At 36.5% G+C, this 22,970-nt stretch overlaps 1 protein-coding gene across 2 annotated transcripts; it reads left to right on the forward strand.

The window, feature by feature from the left end:
• The first annotated feature begins 4,271 nt into the window (after nucleotides 1–4,271).
• Nucleotides 4,272–22,967, forward strand: LOC107584271 (uncharacterized protein KIAA1522 homolog). 2 transcript variants are annotated; one of them, XM_016270825.1, is made up of 7 exons: nucleotides 4,272–5,046; nucleotides 16,505–16,660; nucleotides 16,777–16,817; nucleotides 17,337–17,463; nucleotides 18,130–18,237; nucleotides 18,398–22,012; nucleotides 22,103–22,967. In XM_016270825.1, exons 1-7 carry the CDS (start codon nucleotides 4,935–4,937, stop codon nucleotides 22,123–22,125), a joined length of 4,182 nt encoding a protein of 1,393 aa, XP_016126311.1. In that variant the 5' UTR covers nucleotides 4,272–4,934; the 3' UTR covers nucleotides 22,126–22,967. The 2 variants fall into 2 exon arrangements, with proteins under 2 accessions (XP_016126311.1, XP_016126312.1); XM_016270826.1 differs by lacking the exon at nucleotides 4,272–5,046 and adding an exon at nucleotides 13,956–14,105.
• The last annotated feature ends 3 nt before the right edge of the window (nucleotides 22,968–22,970 follow it).

The raw sequence follows: 22,970 nt of genomic DNA on the forward strand, positions 1-22,970 counted from the left end.
ATATATATATATATATATATATATATATATATATATATATATATATATATATATATATTTAAAAAAAAAAACATTATACTGTAAAAAAATTTCAAGCCGTTTCAACTAATTATTATTTAGTAACAAGTTCCACAGCAATGTTATGTTCAGTCAATTTCTGTCTTCAAAGTGTTGCCTGAATTGTTCTTTTTTAGTTGGCTCAACCTTTACTGAAATAGTTTTATAGTCCATTCAACTAAAATTATTTAATTGGTCAAACATTTAGAAAACAGCAAATTGTGTCAATTAAAATTTAACCATTCACTCCATGTGTTTCATATGTTACCTCAACTAAGATTGATTATTTGGGCATCCTAAGAAATTGCTGTGGAACTAGTTATTATATTTTATATTGAGTTTAAGAAAATTATTACCTGATGTCAATCAATCACTAAAACACACACAACATTACAACACATAATAGCCTTTATTTAATAACAATCTGCATTTATAACATTTGTCATACAGACTAAACATGCAGGCTTAAAGGGATAGTTCACCCAAAAAGGAAAATTTGCTGTTACCTGACTCACACTCAAGCCATCCAAGATGTAGTTAACTTTTTTTTTCAATTGAACACTAAAGGAAATTTTTAGGTGAAAACATTGTCTTTGAAAACATTGCAATTCATAAACTGCACGTCTCTGGCTGCCGGCTTTTGAGTGTCAAATAAACAAGCAAATTTTACTCCTCCCAAAATGTTAAAATAATAAACGTGTGAGAGCGTGTTATAGGCTATATGACATTAGTCAGACTGCACTAATGCAACACGCATCGCTGCGGACAAGTAGAGTGAGAGACCGCGCAATCTCTTCATATCTTTTAACGTCACGGAAACACAAAAATATCATTCAACACGCCAAAATTAAACCTAAAATTCATTATAGTAACACGGCTTTTGACATTTTGTGTTTTATGGATTAAACGAGATAAAAGACCACGTTCCCTTCACTTAAACAGATCATTTCCTTCAGACATATTCATACAACACTTATTCGATGTTTTTATATATGTTGTACGTTTGTGTATAAATACATACGTTTTAAATAATACATTTACACTTTTTTTATTATACAAGTATTAACCAATTCAGTCTAAGTACAAATTCAGTTCCACTTACCTGACGCGTGAACTTGACATACATTTAACATAGCCTAATATAATTTTTCCTCGGACACACCACTTCTAAATATCCACTCAAAAACATCGGATATGCTGTATGTTTTTGTTGATAAATTTTGTCAAAAAAATAACATTTATTGTGCGGCACTTACCTGACTTGTGAACTTGACAAGATGGCACTGTTTCTCCCGCGAAGTCACTCAGGCTCGTGCAAGTGCGGAATGATCTCACTGTTGGCTGGATTAGTTTTTATTAGTTTAGTCAACATTAGCATAGCTAATTGTTGACTGGATTTGAAAATAACCGTTCATTCAATTTATTTTTAAATATATTTGTATAGACTTAATATATACAGTATGTCCTCTCAACTAAGCCCAAGCAATAAAATGAGCTCAACTTAAATATTTTTGCCCTTCCAACATTTTGTTAATTGTATTTTTTACAGTGTATATATGAAGAGTTTGGTTCCCGCCAAAATCAGTATTGTATCTGGTCAAATTGAAAAGTAAATTTTTCATTTTACGCAAAATGTGATATCCGCCATGTTATTCTGTCATGTTTTCTCCCTAATATCTTTCCAAACCACAAAAAACACCAGTCTCCCTTCTCTGCAGAATGCGATACATCCGCTCAACCAATCACAGCACACCATTCCACGCATTGTAAAAAGTAATGGTGGTGCTTTGAATACACCCGACATCCTAGTTGTCCTCATCTACTTTGTACTTTGTGATCAACAAACAAACAAAAAATGAGTAAATTTGATGAATGCACTTTTGGAAGTTGAATGTAAGGGAAATGTCATTTTGGAAATTCTGTGGTCTAATGTGATATTGCTTTTCATGAAATTTTCTTTTATTGTTGTAATTAATTTATAGCATTAACAAGATGACACGTTATCCCCGTTATATACCCGTTATATATATATATATACAGGTGCATCTCAAAAAATTAGAATTTTTTTTTATTTTGGTAACTTGTTTCAAAATGTGAAACTTTCATATATTCTAGATTCATTACATGTAAAGTAAAACATTTCAAAAGTTTTTTTGTTTTGTTTTAATTTTGATGATTAGAGCTTACATCTCAAAGTCAAAAATCCAGTATCTCAAAATATTAGAATATTTATATTTGAGTTTCATTAAATGACCATCCCTACAGTATAAATTCCGGATATCTCTTGTTTTTTGAAACCACAATAATGGGGAAGACTGCTGACTTGGCAATGGTCCAGAAGACAATCACTGACACCCTCCACAAAGAGGGTAAGACACAGAAGGTCATTACTGAAAGGGGTGGCTGTTCACAGAGTGCTGTATCAAAGCATATTAAATGCAAAGTTGACTGGAAGGAAGAAATTGGGTAGGAAAAGGTGCACAAGCAACAGGGATGACAGCAAACTTGAGAATACTGTCAAGCAAAGCAGATTCAAACACTTGGGAGAGCTTCACAAGGAGTGGACTGAAGCTGGAGCAAGAGTCACCATGCTCAGACCTCTTCAGGAAAAGGGCTACCAAGCCACTTCTGAAACAGAAACAATGTCAGAAGCATCTTACATGGACAAAAGAGAAAAAGAACTGGACTGTTGCTCAGTGGTCCAAAGTCCTCTATTCAGATAAAAGTAAATTTTGCATTTAATTTGCAAATCAAGGTCTGGAGTCTGGAGGAAGAGAGGCACAGAATCCAAGCTGCTTGAAGTCCAGTGTGAAGTTTCTGAAGTCAGTTATGATTTGGGTGCCGTGACGTCTGCTGGTGTTTGTCCATTGTGTTTTATCAAGTCCAAAGTCAATGCAGTCATCTACCAGGAGATTTTGGAGCACTTTATGCCTCCATCTGCTGACAAGCTTTATGGAGATGCTGATTTCCTTTTCCAGCAGGATTTAGCACCTGCCCACAGTGCCAAAACCACTTCCAAGTGGTTTGCTGACCATGATATTACTGTGCTTGATTGGCCAGCCAACATGCCTGACCTGAACCCCATATGGAATCTATGGGATATCTTCAAGAGAAAGATGAGAAACAGTCGATCCAACAATACAGACGAGCTGAAGGCTCAATAGTGCCTCAGGCTGATCGCTTCCATGCCACACCTCACTGATGCTGTCATTTGTGCTAAAGTAGCCCCAACCAAGTATTGAGTGCATATATGAACATACTTTAAAGAACTTGAACTTTTCTGTTTTGCAAATCCTTTTTTTTTTATTGATCTTAGTTAGGAAATATTCTAGTATTTTGAGATACTGGATTTTTTTACTTACATGAGCTGTAAGCTCTAATTCAAAATCAAAATTAAAACAAAATTTTTTTTGAAATGTTTTACTTTACATAATGAATGTAGAACATATGAAAGTTTCACTTTTTGAAATAAGTAAAAAAAACAATTTTTTCGAGATGCACCTGTACATATAGTTAAGCACATTCTCCAAACTTTTATTACATCAGTGAAATATAAAACAATCTAATTTATATAATAAGGTAATTAAATAAATTACAATAATTAAATTAAATTAGTGCAACAAATACTACTATGAGATATACAGTAGAGTGAATACAGGTAACATATAATACTATTTAAATAGCTAAAGCTCTCCACTATACTATACTATACTATACTATACTATACTATACTATGGAATCTTGTTTCCATAGATTTAAAAAAAAAAAAGTCTCCCCCCCTCACAATTCTGTGATTTCTGAGTTGACCCTGAGTGGTCAGCTAAATATCTACAGCGGATCTAAAATATGAATAGTTAATTATAACTAGTTATGGTTAATTATTCATATTTCCTGTCGTTGAGCTAAATTCACTACAGATATAAAGTCTGAATATATAAAATATAATCTTGCAATTCTGAGTTTAAAAAGTTGCAATTACCCTTTTTTATTATTTATTTTGTGGAGGAAAAACAAGAAAATTGTGAGTTCGCAATCCGGGTGTGCAATCCTGAAAAAAGTTAGAATTGTGAGATATAAACTCATAATTGCAAGAAACAAGTCTAACTTGTGAGATGAAATGTCACAATTACCTTTTTTATTGTTTTATTCAATGGCAGAAACAGGCCTCCATAAATCTATAAATAAATAAACAAACTATAACTGCAAATATTTAACAATCCCATTTTGTCTTTAGGCTACTGAGGCCATGTTCCTAAAAAATAAGCTTCTTTTGCAGTTTTTCTTTGGACAATTCTTAACAGCTTTCATAAGATTCACCCACCTAAGATTTAGGAAAACATTTTGTGGATGGAGTCACTGGGATTTAGTGGATAAAGGCAAAGGAAATAAAAGCAGGCATCCGTGCAAACAGAGGTATGAACTGCCTAAGGCGAGATCTATAAAACAGACAAAGAGGAAAGAGAGACAATACAGGATATACTCAAATATGTGAATCCTGATAGTTAATCTGCATCCATTACTGTAGTGTGAGTGCTTTAATGTGTGTTTGTGTGAGTATACAAGCATGAGTGGCTGAAGCAAGCACATACCCCTCCTTTCTCACATTCCAAGTGGCTGGAGTGAGCTGTGACTGATCATCGCTGAGAGCGGTGTAGTCTGAACAACAGAGGCGAGGAGGGAGGGTCACTCTCTCACACACACGCACAGCAGAGAGCGGGACATCTCTGTCCCTGCTGCGGCAGCTGGAGCTCTGAGCGGGAACAGGAATATACAGACACTGGGAGGAGGAGGAAGAGAGAGCGGGGAAGCAAGGGTCCATATGTGGCAGTCCAGTGGGTTTGGGGAGTCTAGAGCTGGTGGGGTCTGAGATCAAAGCCATGGGGAACTCCAACAGCAAGAAGAAAACCCAGGCTAACCTTACCAGCAGTCACCGCACTAGCAGAGTAAAGTCCATCTGGCACTTTAGACATGTGGATAAATTCAAAACAGGTAGGAAAAGATGGGAAATTCTGCAATTTGCAATTCATAAAGAGTTTGTTATTGCCCGGCTTAGATCTGACTCATAATAAATTGTGTGGCAGTGCTTGTACATTAATGAGGAAAAAAAATTAACTTAAATGATTTTAGCAAATGGCTGCAATATAACAAAGAGTGAAAAATTGAAGGGGGTCTGAATACTTTCCGTACCCACTGTATTTAGATTATATTTGATAAGTATGGCGATTTAATGTGGAATGTATAGAAACTTTATCTAAAATGTATTTCAGTATGTATATGTGTATAACAAATTCTGTATTGGGGAATTAAAAGAAAAAAATATGATCTGTTACTGGAAAAACCCATACTGATCGATTATGTGATACGGACAAAAAAAAAAGTACTGTGATGGTACCATGGTATCAGATGGTAATAGTACTGGATGATTACTATATATATGATATAAAGTACTTCAAGATATTCTCTTATACTATCGTGGTAACAGAGTTATTATTATAACTAAACTAGCTAAAATTACTAAAACTAAAACAACAACGACAACAACAAATAAAATAATAAATACATACATACATACAAACATAAAATTAGTTGCTTGAAATAAAATAAATATTATCTAAAATAAAAGAAAATCTACAAAACCTAAACTATTTAACTAAAAATGTAAAATAATAATAGAAATGTAAAAATGTGATATAATAATAATAATAATTTATATTAGTGATAGTAAAATAACACTGTTCAGCAAACCGTGGAAGTATCATTTTAACATACACTAAAAAAAATTGTTTTATTAATATATAGTAATACCTGCATCACAAATAAATAAATAAATTACAACTTTTTATAAAAAATGTCATGATTATGAAGGTGTCATGTCAGTCTTATGCACACCCCTTCAAGTAAAGTGTAACCTAAAAATGTATATTAAAATTAAAATGTTGATTTTATAGATATTAAAATGGTGATATTGTAAAATAAAAACCTATAGAAATAAAAAATCAGTCATTTATAATGCCTACATGTGTCCAACAAACCATGGTAGTACCATCATACTTTTGGTGATTTCTGTTGTGTGAGAATTCTGAGAGATTTTGTGCTTTTGTCATTATGGGAGGGAAAGAGATCCAGGTGTTTCTTCCTGTGTTTCAGTGAGTTGTTTCAATGTCTAGGAAGGTTTGAGAGTGTTATTGAAATGGAAAATGCTGTAAACCCGTCACAAGTCTATCATTTACCGCTTGTTTTCCTCAAATTCCCTGCAATCACGGCTCTGTTATTACGTTTTCAGACTTTCTGTTTTGTGCAACCTCTCATTTTCCAAAGCACACAACACAGGAAGTCTTTGACTGAAGGTTTGGTACTAATGTTCATCAGTATCAGCGCACTTCTGTGACTTCAGACTTTGGGTGTCTGAGTGGCTTTAAGACAGTCAGTTCTCTGTCATTTAAAATCACAGGGGAATGTCAGCACTAAGACCCCTGACAGAAAATGAAACCAAAAGTGTAAGTCAAAAAGAGCTGCTGTTTACAGAGATGAACAAATCTCCTGTCAAACACATCCCTTTCATCTTTGTCAAGTGGAACATTTCACCAATCTGACTTGCTTCGTAACTCACTTCGGCACCTCACTTTTCATGTGACGCAAAGACTCCTACATCAAAATATCTCTGTAGAGAAAATGGAAAGAGGAAATTAGCCTATTAGCAGTAATGTCATTTGGATTATGTCAGAATACTAAGACGTCTCCTTTCTCAACATGTTGTGAAAATTCTTCGTAACTATTTTGTTTTCCATAAACTTTTTGCCAATAAAAATGTAAGAAGATGCTTGTTAACAGATTCCTTTTTTTTGTTTTGTTGATTGTCAATGATAATAAAGACAACAAGAAAGATAAAAAGATAATGGGTATTATGGCAATAAACTAGACGATTTTAATGAAAACATATCCACCTATTTTGCAAAATGGAAGAAACCTATGCTCTTTGAACATTTGAGACATGAACATTATCTTCTTTGAACATAATTAGCTGCTATAGGTAAATTACTAGAAAAATAACAAAGTGCAGTAAATGGTTAAAATATTGGTGCTGCCAACCAATCTGTTCATGATTATACTAGATTGTCATATAACGCAGTCCAGCAGGCACCTTGATATCATTTTGATGTCAAATTTTAGTCAAGACTTGATCAAGATGCTGTAACATAATTTTAAATTCAGTTTGGATGGCAGTTGGTAATTGGGTGAAAATAAGAACTTAATCCCACACTGAAATTGGTTTAATGTACAGTATATGAAGGCCATATGTTTAACGTTCAATTTACATCAAATCAACATCATGTCAAGTTTTTGACGTCAGTTGGGTTTGCATATTTGACCTGTTTTTTGACCTCAGTTTAGATGCCAATTTGATGTCTTTTCAACATCAACTGCCCACTGGGAGCATAGTGGACAGATTTTGTATAATAACTGAAAGAAAATGACACTTGAAGCCTTACATATTCAAGTTGAAAATGCCAGAGTCTGTTCTTTCATTAAAAATAAAGTGGATTCTGTAAATACTTGATCTCCTTCACTGACCAGTTCATCAGTGAAGGAAATTTAATATTTACAGATACAAATACACGTTTGTTTGCCATGAAATGTATATAAATATGCGCATGTGCGCAAGGTATTTTTCAGTCTGATTAAGAAAGTAGTCTGATTGAAGCGTTTAGATGCTTATTTTTTTCAGGTCTACAAACTCCTTTCCAGCCCAATCGAAATTCATTCAGATTGCGCTCAATCAGCAGTGCGTTTCCCAAAAGCATCATTAGCCAACTATGTTCGCAAATACCATTGTTACCAGCATAGTTCAATGATTCGCTCTTTCCTGAAACCATACTTCAAATGAACATTCACAAATAGCACTGGAAACATAGATGGTTGGAACTACAGCTCTCGACCTGTGGTTAGAAGCATAGATTCCTGTTAGTATGACATGTGGACTAAAAAAATCATGCTGTATTGTTAATTCCATTTGAATATACAGTATAACAGCAAAATGCACTGAACAACAAAACTCAGGTGTTTCAGTCTGAACAGAATCCTGTGTGATTGGTTATAGCGCAATAGTGTAAAACACATAAAAAGAAATATGATGGGACAAATAAGCCCTAATATTAATTAGATAATAATACTAGCCTAATAATAATAATAATTACAATAATAATCTTGATATCATCAAAGGTATCAGCCACAGGTGTTATCTTTGATTGTCATCGATACACAATACTATAGACTATTGGCACAACCCTAAAGCCAAATAACAAGTAAAGTAGTCATCAGTGCCATGTTTGTTACATCAGCATCTTGTAGATCTCAAATCAAACAATTTGCATAAATTATTTCTCCACCACCTGTGCTGCGCAACTATATATATCATACTATGGTAGTTAATCAGTCAGTTGAAATGAGAATTATTATAAGCAGAACTGACTAACATTAATGAATGTGACCACACAAAATGTTATATATAACAAAATATAATATGTTTGTCAAAAGACAAAAACTATAAAACTGTAAAAACGAGGACTGACTGTGGAACAAAGGTTTGAATGCTATGCTGTATTGAGCGGCTGTTATACACTCTTCCTTGGATTGCCTTTATGCATAGCTTTACTCATTAATCGAGCCGTTTATTCAGAAGAGCTGAATCTGAATGCATTCCAGCATACCAGTCTCTCTCCTCACGCGTGACTGGGCAGAATACACAACAAGGGGTCGTCCCCTGTGGTGGCGGTGCTGCAAACGTGTGTCCAACGGTCTATAGCCTCTTCCTTGGATTGCCTTTATGCATAGCTTTACTCATTAATCGAGCCGTTTATTCAGAAGAGCTGAATCTGAATGCATTCCAGCATACCAGTCTCTCTCCTCACGCGTGACTGGGCAGAATACACAACAGAGGGGTCGTCCCCTGTGGTGGCGGTGCTGCAAACGTGTGTCCAACGGTCTATAGCGGTTTAAATATCTAGAGGAAAATAAGTGTTCTTGTAGCTGAGCTCCACCTTGTGTGCAGCAAACTATTCAACCGAAGACTCTCAAGGTCCGTGAGCCATTAGTGATGTTAGAGATTGATAGATGGACGTTGGATTATGGAGAATGAGTTCTCATCCCATCAGTGCCTGAGCTGCATCAAGTCATGCACTGGGGAATCTGGGCTCATGGTGAGAAATCCAATATGTTAGATCTCTCTCCATGGTCACGTGAATGATGATTAACACTGGACATAACTCTGACAGATCGCTCATCCCAGTCAACCAGGCTGCAGCTCAAGTGGGACTGGGCGAGGGTCAGCAGACTGCTGCGGAAAGCAGGAACTGAATAGTATAGACCTGTCTTGTGATAATACACCTGTCAGTGCTGCTACAGTGGCTACAGATTTTTCAGGCGTCTTAGAGAAGATAACACTCATTGCATTCGTTTGCTCAACAAATATGATGTATCTATGGTGAATGTTAGTTTGCATGTATCATTGTGTCATATTGAAATCCAGTAGGACTTTCTGCAAAGGTTCACTCAGAGTTAAAGACATAATGTTGCAGTAATGTAATAGAATAGGACATTTATTAAATGTTCACAACCAAGAAAAACTTTCTTCTTTTTTTCAGTTTTAATTGTTAAAACGTTTATTTATTTACTTACTTACTTGCTTACTCACTTACATACAAATGGATGTTTTGAATGTTCCAGAACTTTTGGACATAACATTTTTATAACTTTTTATTGACACAAAATTGCAAACAATACAGTGACCATCCACAATATAATTGCTGCCTTGGTTTGGTTCAATTTTGATTTGATATTAATTGAAAACATTTTTCCCCCAAAGACAAAAACATGCAAACAAGTCATACAAGTCAATATATTTTCTTTAGATGTAGGCCTTTTATTTAAGCTTATTATTTTTGGCTTATTACAACTTAATTTCACCAAAAACAAAAGCTTAGTTATATGAAAGTAGAATTTTATCTTAGGATAAAACTAAAAACATTTTGTTAATCAATGTTTCATTTAGTATTATTAAAGACTTCAGTGAACAGAGTTTGCCTTGTTTTAGGAAAGGAATGGATGATAACTGACAAATGGAATGCTGATAACATTTTCACAGTGTATTTAGTGAACTAATGTAGCAAATATCCTCCATATCAACCTCACATCAGAACAATCCTAAAAGGCAACTACATAGTTTTCCAATTCCTGACAGTTTTCCATTTTGCTAACTTTAAAAAAAGGATATTGTTCAAATTGCTGACAGTTTTAATGGGAAAATATTTTGGTCTGGATGGAGTTTCATGTGATGAAACTTAACAATAGTGCAATTTGATGTATGCTAGACAGCATTTAGAACAATCATTGAAATTTCTATTCAATAAATAGCCGGTCACACTTAAGATTGGGGACCAGTTCTTAGAATGTCGAGAATGTGACTTTTCAGAATATATAACGTGCATGGATGGCATGAGGATATACTTTCACATAACTCGGTTTAATTATGCGCTGTTACATTTTTGGACAAAAATAGCATTGCAACTTATACATTTAGGCCATAATAAAAGCATTTAAATGCATTGAAAATCAGAGGGCACACAGACTATGTTAGAAAGTTTATGTGAATATGAGTAGCTCACAGAGCTTGAGCTTTGAGGCTTGGACGGCTCTCCTCGCTGTCCACAACAGCCTTCTGTGGTGTTAAAGAATAAAAATACCACTGAACTCAAATCCCTTTCAGAATTCTTATATCCGCCATGTGTTTGATTTAACCACAGTGGAAGGATATTCACTATAATATTTACATGTTTTTGGTTACTTTCTATGTCTTTCTTTGCCTTTCTTAGAAACGCTTGGAAGTTTTGACCACAGGCTGCATTGCACAGTATTCCCAACTCTTAGATCCTAGATTAAATCCCTGGCAGGGATATTGAAATCACTTCATAAAAATCATGTTATGAGAATGTTTTCTGAAGTTCTGAATGAATAAAAATACATCATGTGAGACCCACACAATGATCTGTGCAGTATAATCTATGTAATTGACATTGTTTTGGTCGAAATGGCTTGTTGCCTGGAGATGTTGTCATTATGAATGATCAGATGTGATAAAGAGAGAGAAAGACTTTTCTCAGGGTCACACTCTTCTAACAAACACAAAAAACTGACAAATAGTCTCTCAACTCTGGAGAAACCAGTCTTAATAAGCAAACACATTAAAAGCCATGCTAAGTAAAAAAAAAAATTAAAAAAAGGTGAGATTGATAAGAATAAGTACATGTAAATGGAACATGTTTATGGGTAGAAAGCACAATGACGAAAGAATGTAAATATATTGCACTAGCATATAGATAGATTCAAAGCTTACAGCATGGACTAAATGCAACAAAATTGTAATTGTATTTTAATATAGATATAGATATAGATATAGATATAGATATAGATATAGATAGTCAAACCAAAAATTATTCAGACACCATATTTATTTTTTTATTTTTTTACTAATGGGTGCAGGACACTATACTTCATAAATGTAAGTGAGGATAGCAAAATAAAGTGAACAGTGACATACCCAAAAATTCTTCATACAGTGGACTATACCAGTAAAATTTGGAATAAAAAATATTCAGACACTTTGACCTGACCATGTTTTGCTTAAGTGTATTTTCGTTAATTGCTAATGTGAACTTTTTACACCACAGACTGAACAAAATTAAGCATTGCTTGGTAATTGGTTGAACTAAATTGGTATTATATAATTGTGCACTTAAATTTAACAGCTGAATATTTTTTTGGTTGATTGTAATCCATTACATACCTTTCTATTAAAATGATATGATATTGTCAAGATGAATTTGTTCTTCTCATACAGTTCTTGTCATATTTTATTACCATTTTCTAAACTATAGCGAATAAACTGATATAATGTGAGAGATGTTGAAGGTGTCTGAATACATTTTGGTTTGTCAGTTTCAACTCTCGCCTCTGTCAGTTCTACTATTCTGCACGAAGTGGATCTGGGCATGTTTTGGAAACTTTAGGAGATGTTCATTAGTGAATCAGATCTATCAGACATTGCAACAGACAACAGAGACATCCTGTACCACCACCTGGTGGACTCTTTATAAAAAAAAAAAAAACTAAAGATCAATAAAAATATAATATAAATATTAAATCAAATTAAATATAAATTTTGTAAAATAAAAACTTAAACTTAAAAAAATTATTTGCTTTAGCAAATAAAACTAAAAAATTAATTTTGCTTATGTAAACCTAGTAGCTAATAACCAAGTCAACTGATTGTTTAGGTTATGCTTCTGTAATTTACCATTAAATGGCCTATGTATCATTTGTTTCCTGTGCATAGGAATACAAAAGCTTCAGTGTAAAGGGAAACTCAAGGGTCTGGTGGTGGTTTAAAGGCATGCATCAACCCTCATCTCACGCCATGTGCCAGATGGTGTCTTTTGGCTCTCCTGATAAATATTAATGGGATTTCTGGATTTAAACAACAGGCAGTTGGTAGACTGAGTGCAATCTGAATGACAGACTGAAAAAAGAAAAAAGATGAAAAAAAAATTATCAATTGCTTAGGAACATAATAGCGAACCTCTCAAACATCTCAAAGAGTTGAGATATGATTCATACATGCAGATGTTGTGAATCTCTGTTCAAAGCTAAGAATGGGAAGTTTGCCAACCGAAATAGTGACCTTTCTATCTCAGCTTGAAGTAACGCCCATAATTCCAAGCCAACTCCACTTGAGTCTCTATTCAGTGCCAAAACCAGTGACTGTGAAGCGAGTGCAGACATGGGACGTCTGATAAATGGTTTAATGATAAAGCACTGCTGCAACCCCTGCAGAGGTATACGAAACATACCAAGTAGTAGCTATGTTACCCTAAACCTGAAATAATAAATTAAAATGGTTTCTGACATCTGCTGTTCTTGCTTATCTCTTCTCTGATACTTAAAGCTGTAATGAAACCTCTCTTTGCATTGTGTTTTTAAGAAACTAATAAATCATTTCCAAGATATGTAGTTAGAACACCATGATAAATAAACTATGTTCATAAGACAAATATACAAACAATCTGAGAACACAGTTCTTTTCCATAAAATGGAAGTTCCAAATATCAGAATGCTATCACATGGCTTCAAAAGTCTTGCAAAATAGTGCACGAGTCATGGATATTTTTATGTTTTTCACCATCTTTTTGGAGCTTTACTATACTTTCATTGTATAGAGAAAAGCAGCATGAACTTTCTTCAGAACATCTCCTTTAGTGCTTTACAGGTTAGAACAGTTTGAGTAACCAAATTTTGAAAATGAGCAGCAGAAATTTCAGTTTTGGGTAAACAAAGTTCAAATAATGATCATCATACCTGCTAAAACACAAGGCCTTTGCCATTTGAATCACAGGGATCATCAGCTTTGCTCATTAGTTCATGTAACACACCAATACTATTGGCGATTCTAGACACAGTCCCTGCCTATATGTATATCAAAAAGTCTATTCCTTTTACCATTTATGATGTTTACTATGGGTCAAATCATGGAGCAGATGCTTAAATCTGAGTGTGGCATGTTTCCAATCAGATTTTAAGGGTGGCAGATTAGCCAGGCTCCCTTGTCAAGGCGAATCCCAAATTCAGTCCACAATGAAACCAGCCAACACTTTTGGGGACACCACTCAGTAAGATGCTGACAAAAGCCGGGGCGGGGAGATGAAGAGGGGTGGGAAAGATCAGGGCAGCTGGAGGATTGGTGGCACACAGAAGATCTCATTGTGTCTGACCTGATTATCCTTCACGGGAGACAGCTAGTTGACATCAGTTAGTCTGCAGCCAAAGAAGTGGAGAGTTAGTCATGATGCTGCTTGGTGAAAGAGTTTCTCTCTTATCATTCAAATAAAAGACGCTTTCAAACTACAATGCTCTCTGCCTGGGCTGTTATCTCACGATAGACATGGTGGTCTTCATTAGTAAAAACGTTCTTTCTCTGTTGTCAATCTTCAAGAAGAAGGGTGAGTAGATTCATGAATTTATAGGTGATTATTCACCTTCAAACATAAATATTTCTGCTGGTTCTTAAGAATTGTGAAGTTTTTATATATTTTCTCTCCATTGTGAGTTTTGATTATTCTAGTTAATTTTTCTAGACTGGAGTACTGGTGTTAACAGATGTTGTAAAGATATTGGCTACTCTCAGTTGTATTTATTAAAAGTTCTCCGTGTACCTGTATATTTAACTGGTGGCTTCTCTTTGCTTAAAATGTTGGGACTTTGAGAATGTGCAATGAAATGGTCATAATGAATTTACAGACTCTATACTAATGTGTCCAAACAGATAAGAGATCATTATTTTTAGTGAAAAGAAAATAAGGTTTCAAGTCCATTACCATTGCTGTCACTTTGGCTTTTCATACCTGAGGTAACAAGGTCAGGAGCCACGTTCAGTTCAATCCTTAGCATGCACACTTAATTTCATTTTAACAGTATACCTTTATACTAGGGTACATTGTTTGTAAATGTTCGTTTTCATCTAGTACTCTTAAAATGAACCAAAGTAACGGAATGTTTCAGGTTAAATACAAGATAAGCTTCATAAAAACTTGTCTCAATTTTAAAATCAAACCCATAAAATGTGTTGACTGAAATCCACTTAAAAATGGAAGTCTGTTGTTGAATTGGTGAACATTCAACCCGATCTCACAACAAATATTTGACAAGGTGGCTAATTTGAACGAATTTGTGAAAAATGTTATGTATTTTACGTGGTGGCAAATTTGTAGGAATTCGTACGAAGGACCACACCCAACCCCGCCCCTAAACTTAACCATTACAGAAAATTGTATGAGTGAGGTCTTACGAATTCGTACGAATTTGCCACCTCGAAAAATATGTACGAATTGGCAGGGAGATAGCGTTGTAATATTTGCTGTATATTGGAGTATAAAGTACACTGTTAATGTTTTTACGAACCGAGTTGTATTTAACATGGAACATTCCTTTAACTTGAATAATTTGCAAAAAGGACTCATACAGTGCATTTGCCTACCGTGTGTGTTTTGACTTTCTGTTGTACCACAATTCCTGTAGTCAGTGCCAGGACACCTGACACCCCCTATGGGGTGTACTATACAAGAAGCTTAAAAGTTGATACTGAGTGAAGAGTTAGAAATCTGCATAAATGGCTAAGAGACTGAGGAGAAGATCTCTGTTAAGGGAAAGTCCCCGTCATAAAACACTCATTAACTCCATTTTGCAATGCCTTTCAGAAGCATCAAAACTGTTGTTATCTCATGGCCAGTAGTTTAAGGCACTCAGGAGGTACGTAAGGAAGATGATAGGGGTACGAGTATGAGGCTTCTCACTGTTCCTTTGAGAGTGCCCCAGTCTAACGATAGGCCACCCTCAAGTGTCCCGTTTCTCCCTATTGTAAAGTTAAAAGTGAGTCTTAGTGCAAGTCAGACACGAAGGCCACTAAGGTAATTCATAGTGCTTTTATGTTTGCAATGCTTGCATGTTTTACGATTAATTTTGCCTATAATAGATATTTGAAAATGAAATCCAGTTTATCGGATTTTCTAGAAAATCTGCTAACAGGAACAAGTGCTGTATCATGAACCCAACCGCTGGGTCAAAACAACCCAATTGCTGGGTTTGTCCCTATTTTACCCAGCACTGGGTCGTATTTAACCCAGCATTTTTTAGAGTGTACTGAAATGTAGGTGCATTGTCCTTGTTTAGAGGATTTATATCAGCTCTTCAGCTTGGTTATAAACAAATACTTGACTGGGTGATTTCAGAATGAAACTGATTGCATATTTAAAGAAAGACAAGACAAGTTCTTCCTGTGAATGCAGAGGCTCTTGTGCTGCCATATGTTAAACAGAGGCAAGCAAAGGGTAATCTGGTATTTCAAGGAATTAAAGATCAGAAGAGATTACCTTGTCACAGCATGAGTGTGAAGTCTATTACTATGTTGGCAATCTACAATCAACATGTGCCTCTAACGTCCATCAAAATCTGACTAGAATTAGCTGCCAGCTTTAGCAGGTGTTGCTGTTGGATAGAGAAAGAATGGGCATAGTTGGAGCACTTGACAGCCAGATTTCTGAGCTTTGACTGCACTTCATTCACAAAATGGGTGTGTGGAAATCTTCAGTCAGTCATATTTCAAATTTCTCAAGGAAATGAAAAAAATTGAAAGGGGAAATTTGCAAATGTTGGCCTTTTTGTGCCTTTAGCAAAGATGTCTTGCTTATGCATCACTATTTTAATTTGATTTGGAAGAAACTTTTCTTAAATTCTCCTTGAAAACCGGCTGCGATTTGATAATCTCATTCTGCATGTTTGGGAGAATGACTACATCCATTTTTTACGAGAATAACAATACCTTTCCCCTTCCCTCTATTTTTAGCAGACCAAAAACAGAATGAGCCAAGAAAGCTGACTGTACACTACACGGCCTCCCAGCACTACCAGGAGAATGTGTTCATAGAGGGAAGCAGACCACAGTACCTGGAAGACCTGCATACTGAGGCCCAGGAAGGACTGAAGATACTACAACAGGAGGGTGAGCCTTATGCCCATCTTTTGTTACACAAATCACTGGTCTATGACAACCTTAATGCACTTCTCACAGTCTGGCCTTCTAACTGATGCACCTCACTCAGTCTTTCTTCCATGCAGAGAACAAAAATGGAGTGGACTTTCAGGATGATCAGACTGTGGTAAGCCTCCAAAGATTATATATCAATATCCATGGCAGTTTCCACAAATATGGTAATACCTTAGGATCCCATTCTGCTTTTTTAAAGTATTAAAACTCCTTTTTTTTCTTGGTTTGTCAGACAATAGTTTATTCCAACATAAAATTAGATTAGCATGAAAAGCTGCTCAGTTTAAACAAATCAAATATTTTGGCAGTTTTGACCGGTTCCATCTCCTAGGTCTGGTCTTGAACTTTTAACTGTATCTAACAAATAAAATCATTAAAACAGAGTCATAAAACTTTAATTACTTAAATGTTTATGGCCTGGTTCCAACAAACCCCTGAGGATAAACTTAAGTTGTAATTTTAAGGGAGTTACCCCTAAGAGGTTTTTATTTTCTATTTTTGTCAACTTCAAGGCACTATCTTGTATCCTATTCATTCAATCACTTAACTCTTTATAATGTAAACGTATATGCATAAACTGAACCTTTAATGGATCAATTACAATTTACTGATGACCTCCATTTCTCCACAGCCAGAGGAAGATACAAGCTCAAAAGAAAGAGATGAATCACTTGAGACTGACAGCACTGCTGGACACTCCGTCATTTCAGTGTCAACTGTCTCAGCAGTCTCCTCGCATCCAGTGCTTACAAGCCAAGGTATACAATGCTGACTTACTAAGAAGGTCTAGAAATAAACCATGCTTAGTGGCACATACTACCTCTTTTATTTTTTTCCCTCTAAAGTGTTTTCAGGTTTAACAGTGCACTCGTTTGCCACCCTTATAATCTGCATTGTAGTGAAGCAATGCAAACACAAAGTCATACATTTGGTCAAAAAACGTTATGATCTGTCCTGTGATAGGTTCTGAGAAAATGTGATATCAATCAAAATTATATCAGTTAAGATTAAACAAAAAGCTTGTCTGTTTACCAAAACATTTTAATTCTGTCATTAATCACTCACCCTCATGTCGTACCAAACCTGTAAGACCTTTGTTCACCTTCGGAACACAAATTAAGACATTTTTGATTAAATCCAAGAGCTTTCTGACCCTGCATAGACAACAAGGGAACTACCATGTTCAAGACCCAGAAAGGCAGCAAGGACATCGTTAAAATAGTCCATGTGACATCAATAATTAATGACAGAATTTTTGGGTGAACTATGCCTTTAATGTAGTGAAGCCATCACTCCGAGTATGACTTGAGATTTCATTTGGAATAACAAAACAAAACCTGAAGAAACAAAGAAACTGAAGAAAACCGCATGATACAATTTTTTTCTTTGTTTTCAATCTCTGTATGTTGTACCACTCCCTTTAGGTTCCACATTTAAACCCTTGAACCCAGTTAAACGACTGGAAAAGACCAAGAGGAGAAGTAGAAGAACAACTATAATGGGCATACCACAACAAGTCCAAAGAGAACTGGGCATGTAAAACTGTTATTTTCAAATATTAAGAAAACAGTTTTTTTAGCATGACATACCTTAAAACGGCAACTAAAATGACAATGACAGATATATGAGATTACACAAACTGTTATGCCTAAAACAGAAGAATGACATTACATTGTTTTATTTCTATTAAAGATATGGCAAGAGGACCTATACTGCAGCAGCGTCCAAACGGAGAACATGACAGTGAAGATGATTCCTGTGGCAGAGTGGTCATCCGAACAATTGATGGAGAGCTTTCTTCAGTAAATCATGAAGGGGCTCGTGTACACCTGCAGAACATTGAGGTTCTTCAGACACCAAGAGATGAGGAGTTTCTAATAAACCACATCCATTCTGTCTACCAAGATGAGTTAAACAGAAAGCTTGGGATAGGAGCATGCCCTACACAGAGGCCAAAGTCTCTTGCTGTGCCAGGGATGACCACTTACTCTTTACTGCATGAGCCTCAAGGTCCTGTTATGTCTATTTCGCCACAGGCAACTTATTTATCTAAGATTATTCCAAACGCAATTCTGCCTGCTGCAATAGACATCATTGAAATTAATCATGATCACAGCCGGCGCAGTACAAGTACAGTTAGCAAGAGTAGTTTAGCATCAGCTAGTCCAGCTTCTTCACGATCTGGAGGTGACACAAATCAAGATCCAACTACCGCTAGCCCCAACAGGAGCCATTCCCAATCATCTGAGACGATCGTCTCCAACTCCTCCACAATCTCTTCAAAAGCAAAGTGTCTACCAACATTTGTTGCTGACAGCACCAAAGAAGTTTACGATTTAATCCCAAAGGACGCAAGTGTTACAAGCTCAAACAGTTATAAAAGCTCTAACAGTACAAATCACAGACTGGACCACAGGGAGATGGGTGAAGCAGGGGAAAATGTCAGAAACAGCCATTCATTCTCTCGTAGTCTCTCTATAATGAAGACAAAATTGCCACCAGCACCACCTCAGAGAACCTATTCCCTGCACCATGAAAAACTTAAGTGGAGATCGAGGGAACTGGTAGACATAAAAAGTCTCAAAAATATGGCACCAGATGATGTGCAAACAGGTAGAGATCTTAGTGGTCCAAAAGACCAGCAGTCCACCAATAATGAGAAGAGTTCTGTCCATTCTTCAGTGCTCAACTCATCAAGAGAATGCACCCCACTTAGTCCTGATCAAGCTTTTACTAGTAGTCATGTCAGATCAGATAACTCATCCCCACAGAAAACTGGAGAAGAATCTGGTGAAAACAAATTTGATAGGACTTTGTCTCCTTCGAGTGGATACTCAAGCCAAAGTGGGACACCTACGCATTCCCCTAAAGAGGTCAGTCCCTCCTCACCTGGAAAGAGAAGAGTTAAGCCTTCAAAGCCTGAGAGAACAGGTGCACGGACCTCGCTGGTGGTTTCAGTCTCTTCATCAATGACATCTCTATCTTCAGTCACATCAGACATGGCACATCATGACATTCAAACCAACACCACTCCATCAGAGCCATTAAAGTGCTCCCCAACTGTTACAACAGTGAAGAACAAGGTGACACTGACACACCCAACTATTCCCCAAAGGGAACTGTTCAACATTCCCCCTCCACCCAAGGTAAAAGCCCCATCTCCCCCACCCCCTGAAACTTGGATTCACAATAAACGCACACTTGAACTATTATGTGGCCCAGGTCCAAACCCCCATAGGTTACATCAGCTTCAAAAACAGCAAAAAGAGTCATTAATAGGTAAAAAGCAAAACACAAATGCCATACAAATCACTGAACAAATGATCCCAAAGATACAGACAACAGAAGAAATGAAGTCAGGTACCAAACTGGAGAACAAAGAAGAAGCTGTAAAAGAACAAAAAGAGTTCATGTCATCACACGTGCACGAACAAATGATGGCAGAACCTCCAGATTTGAGGCATAATGAAAGCTCAACATTACACAATGTGCTAAATGAACTAGAAAGTACAAAAATCCCTACAGAGGTCAACCAGAGCGTTCATACACAAGATCAGAGAACTGTAGAGGATCAAAAGGAAAAAGGAAGCCAAATACTCCCAACAACGAAGGTACCAACTATCAAAATTGATCAAAGTATGCTGTCACAAACAAACTGTAAAGTCAAAACAAGTCCTGAAATTGTGAGCACAACATGCACCCGAAGGAATGACGAAAACAGAGAGGAGAACAAAGGAAACTGCATTGTTAAGGACATTCTCAATCATAAACAATTGCAAACTCTCGGCATAGAAGTACCTGAAGTCAATGGCATTTCTCCTCCTCCTTCTCCACCTCCAGAACACCACCCTCCACCACCGCCTACTAAAAAGACATCAGCCTCCTCAGGGTCAATACCACCATCTGATGAAGGGGAACAGAAGCAAGAAACAGAGGAACAGGTGACTCTTCTGGAGTCTTCTTGGCCTCCACCACCGCCACCAATGGAAGAATCAACTGACTTGATGTTTGAGGAACAAGATGAGCTTGACTTCCCCCCACCACCTCCCTCGTTCATCCATGAACCCCTTTTGGAGGTATCTGCCAATTGCCACGAAGAGTCCTGTGAACAGCAAGACAATATAGAATTGAGGTCATCTAATGCCTCAGATATGGCTAGCAGTCCAGACCAAGACTCCAAAATACAGACCATTCTGCCAGCAAGAACTGTACAAAATGATATGGAGGACAGGCAAGAAGATAAGCCTTGTAACAATGTATCACACTTCTCTGTGGACAAAGATGGCATGGAAACTGTAGCTCCTACTAAAATGCCCTCTCTTTTACCAGATGAACTTGTACAAAGGGAGGAAATGCCAACTTTGTCAGCACAAGATTCATCAGAGCAAACATCACTTGATACCCAAGCAGATTCCACTAACGTGCCGCTTGCACCTCCACTTCCAGTGGAAGACCAATCCACTGTTAACTTTCGAAGGCAACTGAGCCTCGTAAACAAAGACAGCCGGAGCAAAGACCTGCTTTGTCGTCACAAAAGCACACTTATTCCAAAGGAGGATGCCAACATTCCCCTTGTCACACCTTCCTTGCTTCAGATGGTTCGACTAAGATCTGTAAATGTAGGTGAAGATCAAGTTAACAATGATACCAAACCAAGCACTGAGGCCACAACAAATGAGGATCACAGTATTACTAGTCAAGCAACGCCACAAAAGCCTATTCGCAAATCCTTGACCTTGAAGTCCAACTCACCTGCTAAATCATCTCCTGCTCCAGCCACAGTCCCATCCAAGCGTCTTCAAGAGGCCATACGTATGAAGACTGCTGCAATGTCCTCCAGCGGAGTACCTGCAATGCTCAATCTACACTTTTCCTCAAACAGTAGTGCTAGTTCACCTGTGCCATCCCCTAAAACACCAGATGGCTGTGACTTACACAAGTCCCCTGCATCTACAGCCAGCTTTATCTTCTCAAAAAGCACAAAGAAAGTTGTCATTGAAACGCCTACTTCTCCTGAGGTCCAAGCAAGCCTCAAACAAAGTCTTGCAGCTGAGATAATGCAGGTTTCTGACCAAGCCAAGACAATGGTTACAAATGGAACAAAAAGGCCAATTAAGGTGCCGCCACCTGTTGCTAAGAAACCAGTGCATGGAACAAATCCTCCCAACAAGACAGAGAATGCAACACCGGATAAGACTGAGATCTTGACAAATAAAAAAATAACAAGGGTTGAAGTTAATGGGGAAAGTGATCAAGTGCATCCTGCTGGTCAGCGAGCACAATCATTAGGAAACCAGAAGCAAGCAAGTAAGGAAGCATTCACTGGTTATTTTAGCTCGTGCATGAAACACAGACAGAACCATGCAAACGATCATTATAATTATATTTCTTTTTCAGGAAGTACAGAGACTGCATGTTGAAGAGTCAGGACACACGAGTTGAGTTTTGATTGGACTGTTTAGTCACAGTATGGGAAAAACAAGAGGACAAAGCAAGTCATGAAAGCCCAAGATAGATCTTGTTCAAGGATCCATGGATACCACAGCTGTCTTAAAAAGAAATGGCCTTCAAATAAATGTATGCAAAAAGCTTTTCCCCAATCGGTTTTATACAATAGCTTTATTACAGCTTTCAAGTATTTTTCTAAATGAGTTCGTCTGCTCTGGGAAAAGTCCTTTTAGTTTATTGTGGACTTAAAAAAAGCTAATGACTGCAAGACTGAACTGACATCTAGTGGTCACTAGTGGTAGTAATCACTGCTTGGCGCAAAAAAGTCCAAAGTGTTTTTTTTTTACATTCAATTATCCCAAGCACACAGATTGATTACTAGATTTTAATGAAATTCTACTAACAGTTTAAAAAGTTTTAGTGCTACTGCAATCAACTTTCAGAATTTGCTTTCAGCAAATGTGTAATTATACATGTACAGAACCATCTGTTACCTTTATGAATTTTGCAGTATGCTGACTATAGCTGAACATATACACAGTATGCTGACTATAGCTGAACATATACACATTTACGTATTTACTTTTCATTAGATTAAAGCACTTTGTTAGCTAAATGCTGCATTTCTTTTTAAACCAGCAAACAGGTAAGAGTATTGACTGATGGTCCCTCTAAAATTGATGTAAAAAATATACATACACAAATACTTTAGTAGCTGTTTACGTTAAGGGAGGAGTGAACAGAATTACTACACAGTTTTAAAAATAAATATGCATTAAAGATATTTATAGATTTACCTTGTTTTGACTGTTTTTAA

The sequence above is a fragment of the Sinocyclocheilus grahami genome, unplaced genomic scaffold (assembly GCF_001515645.1).
Source record: "Sinocyclocheilus grahami isolate Dianchi unplaced genomic scaffold, SAMN03320097.WGS_v1.1 scaffold58.1, whole genome shotgun sequence".
Taxonomy (NCBI): domain Eukaryota; kingdom Metazoa; phylum Chordata; class Actinopteri; order Cypriniformes; family Cyprinidae; genus Sinocyclocheilus; species Sinocyclocheilus grahami.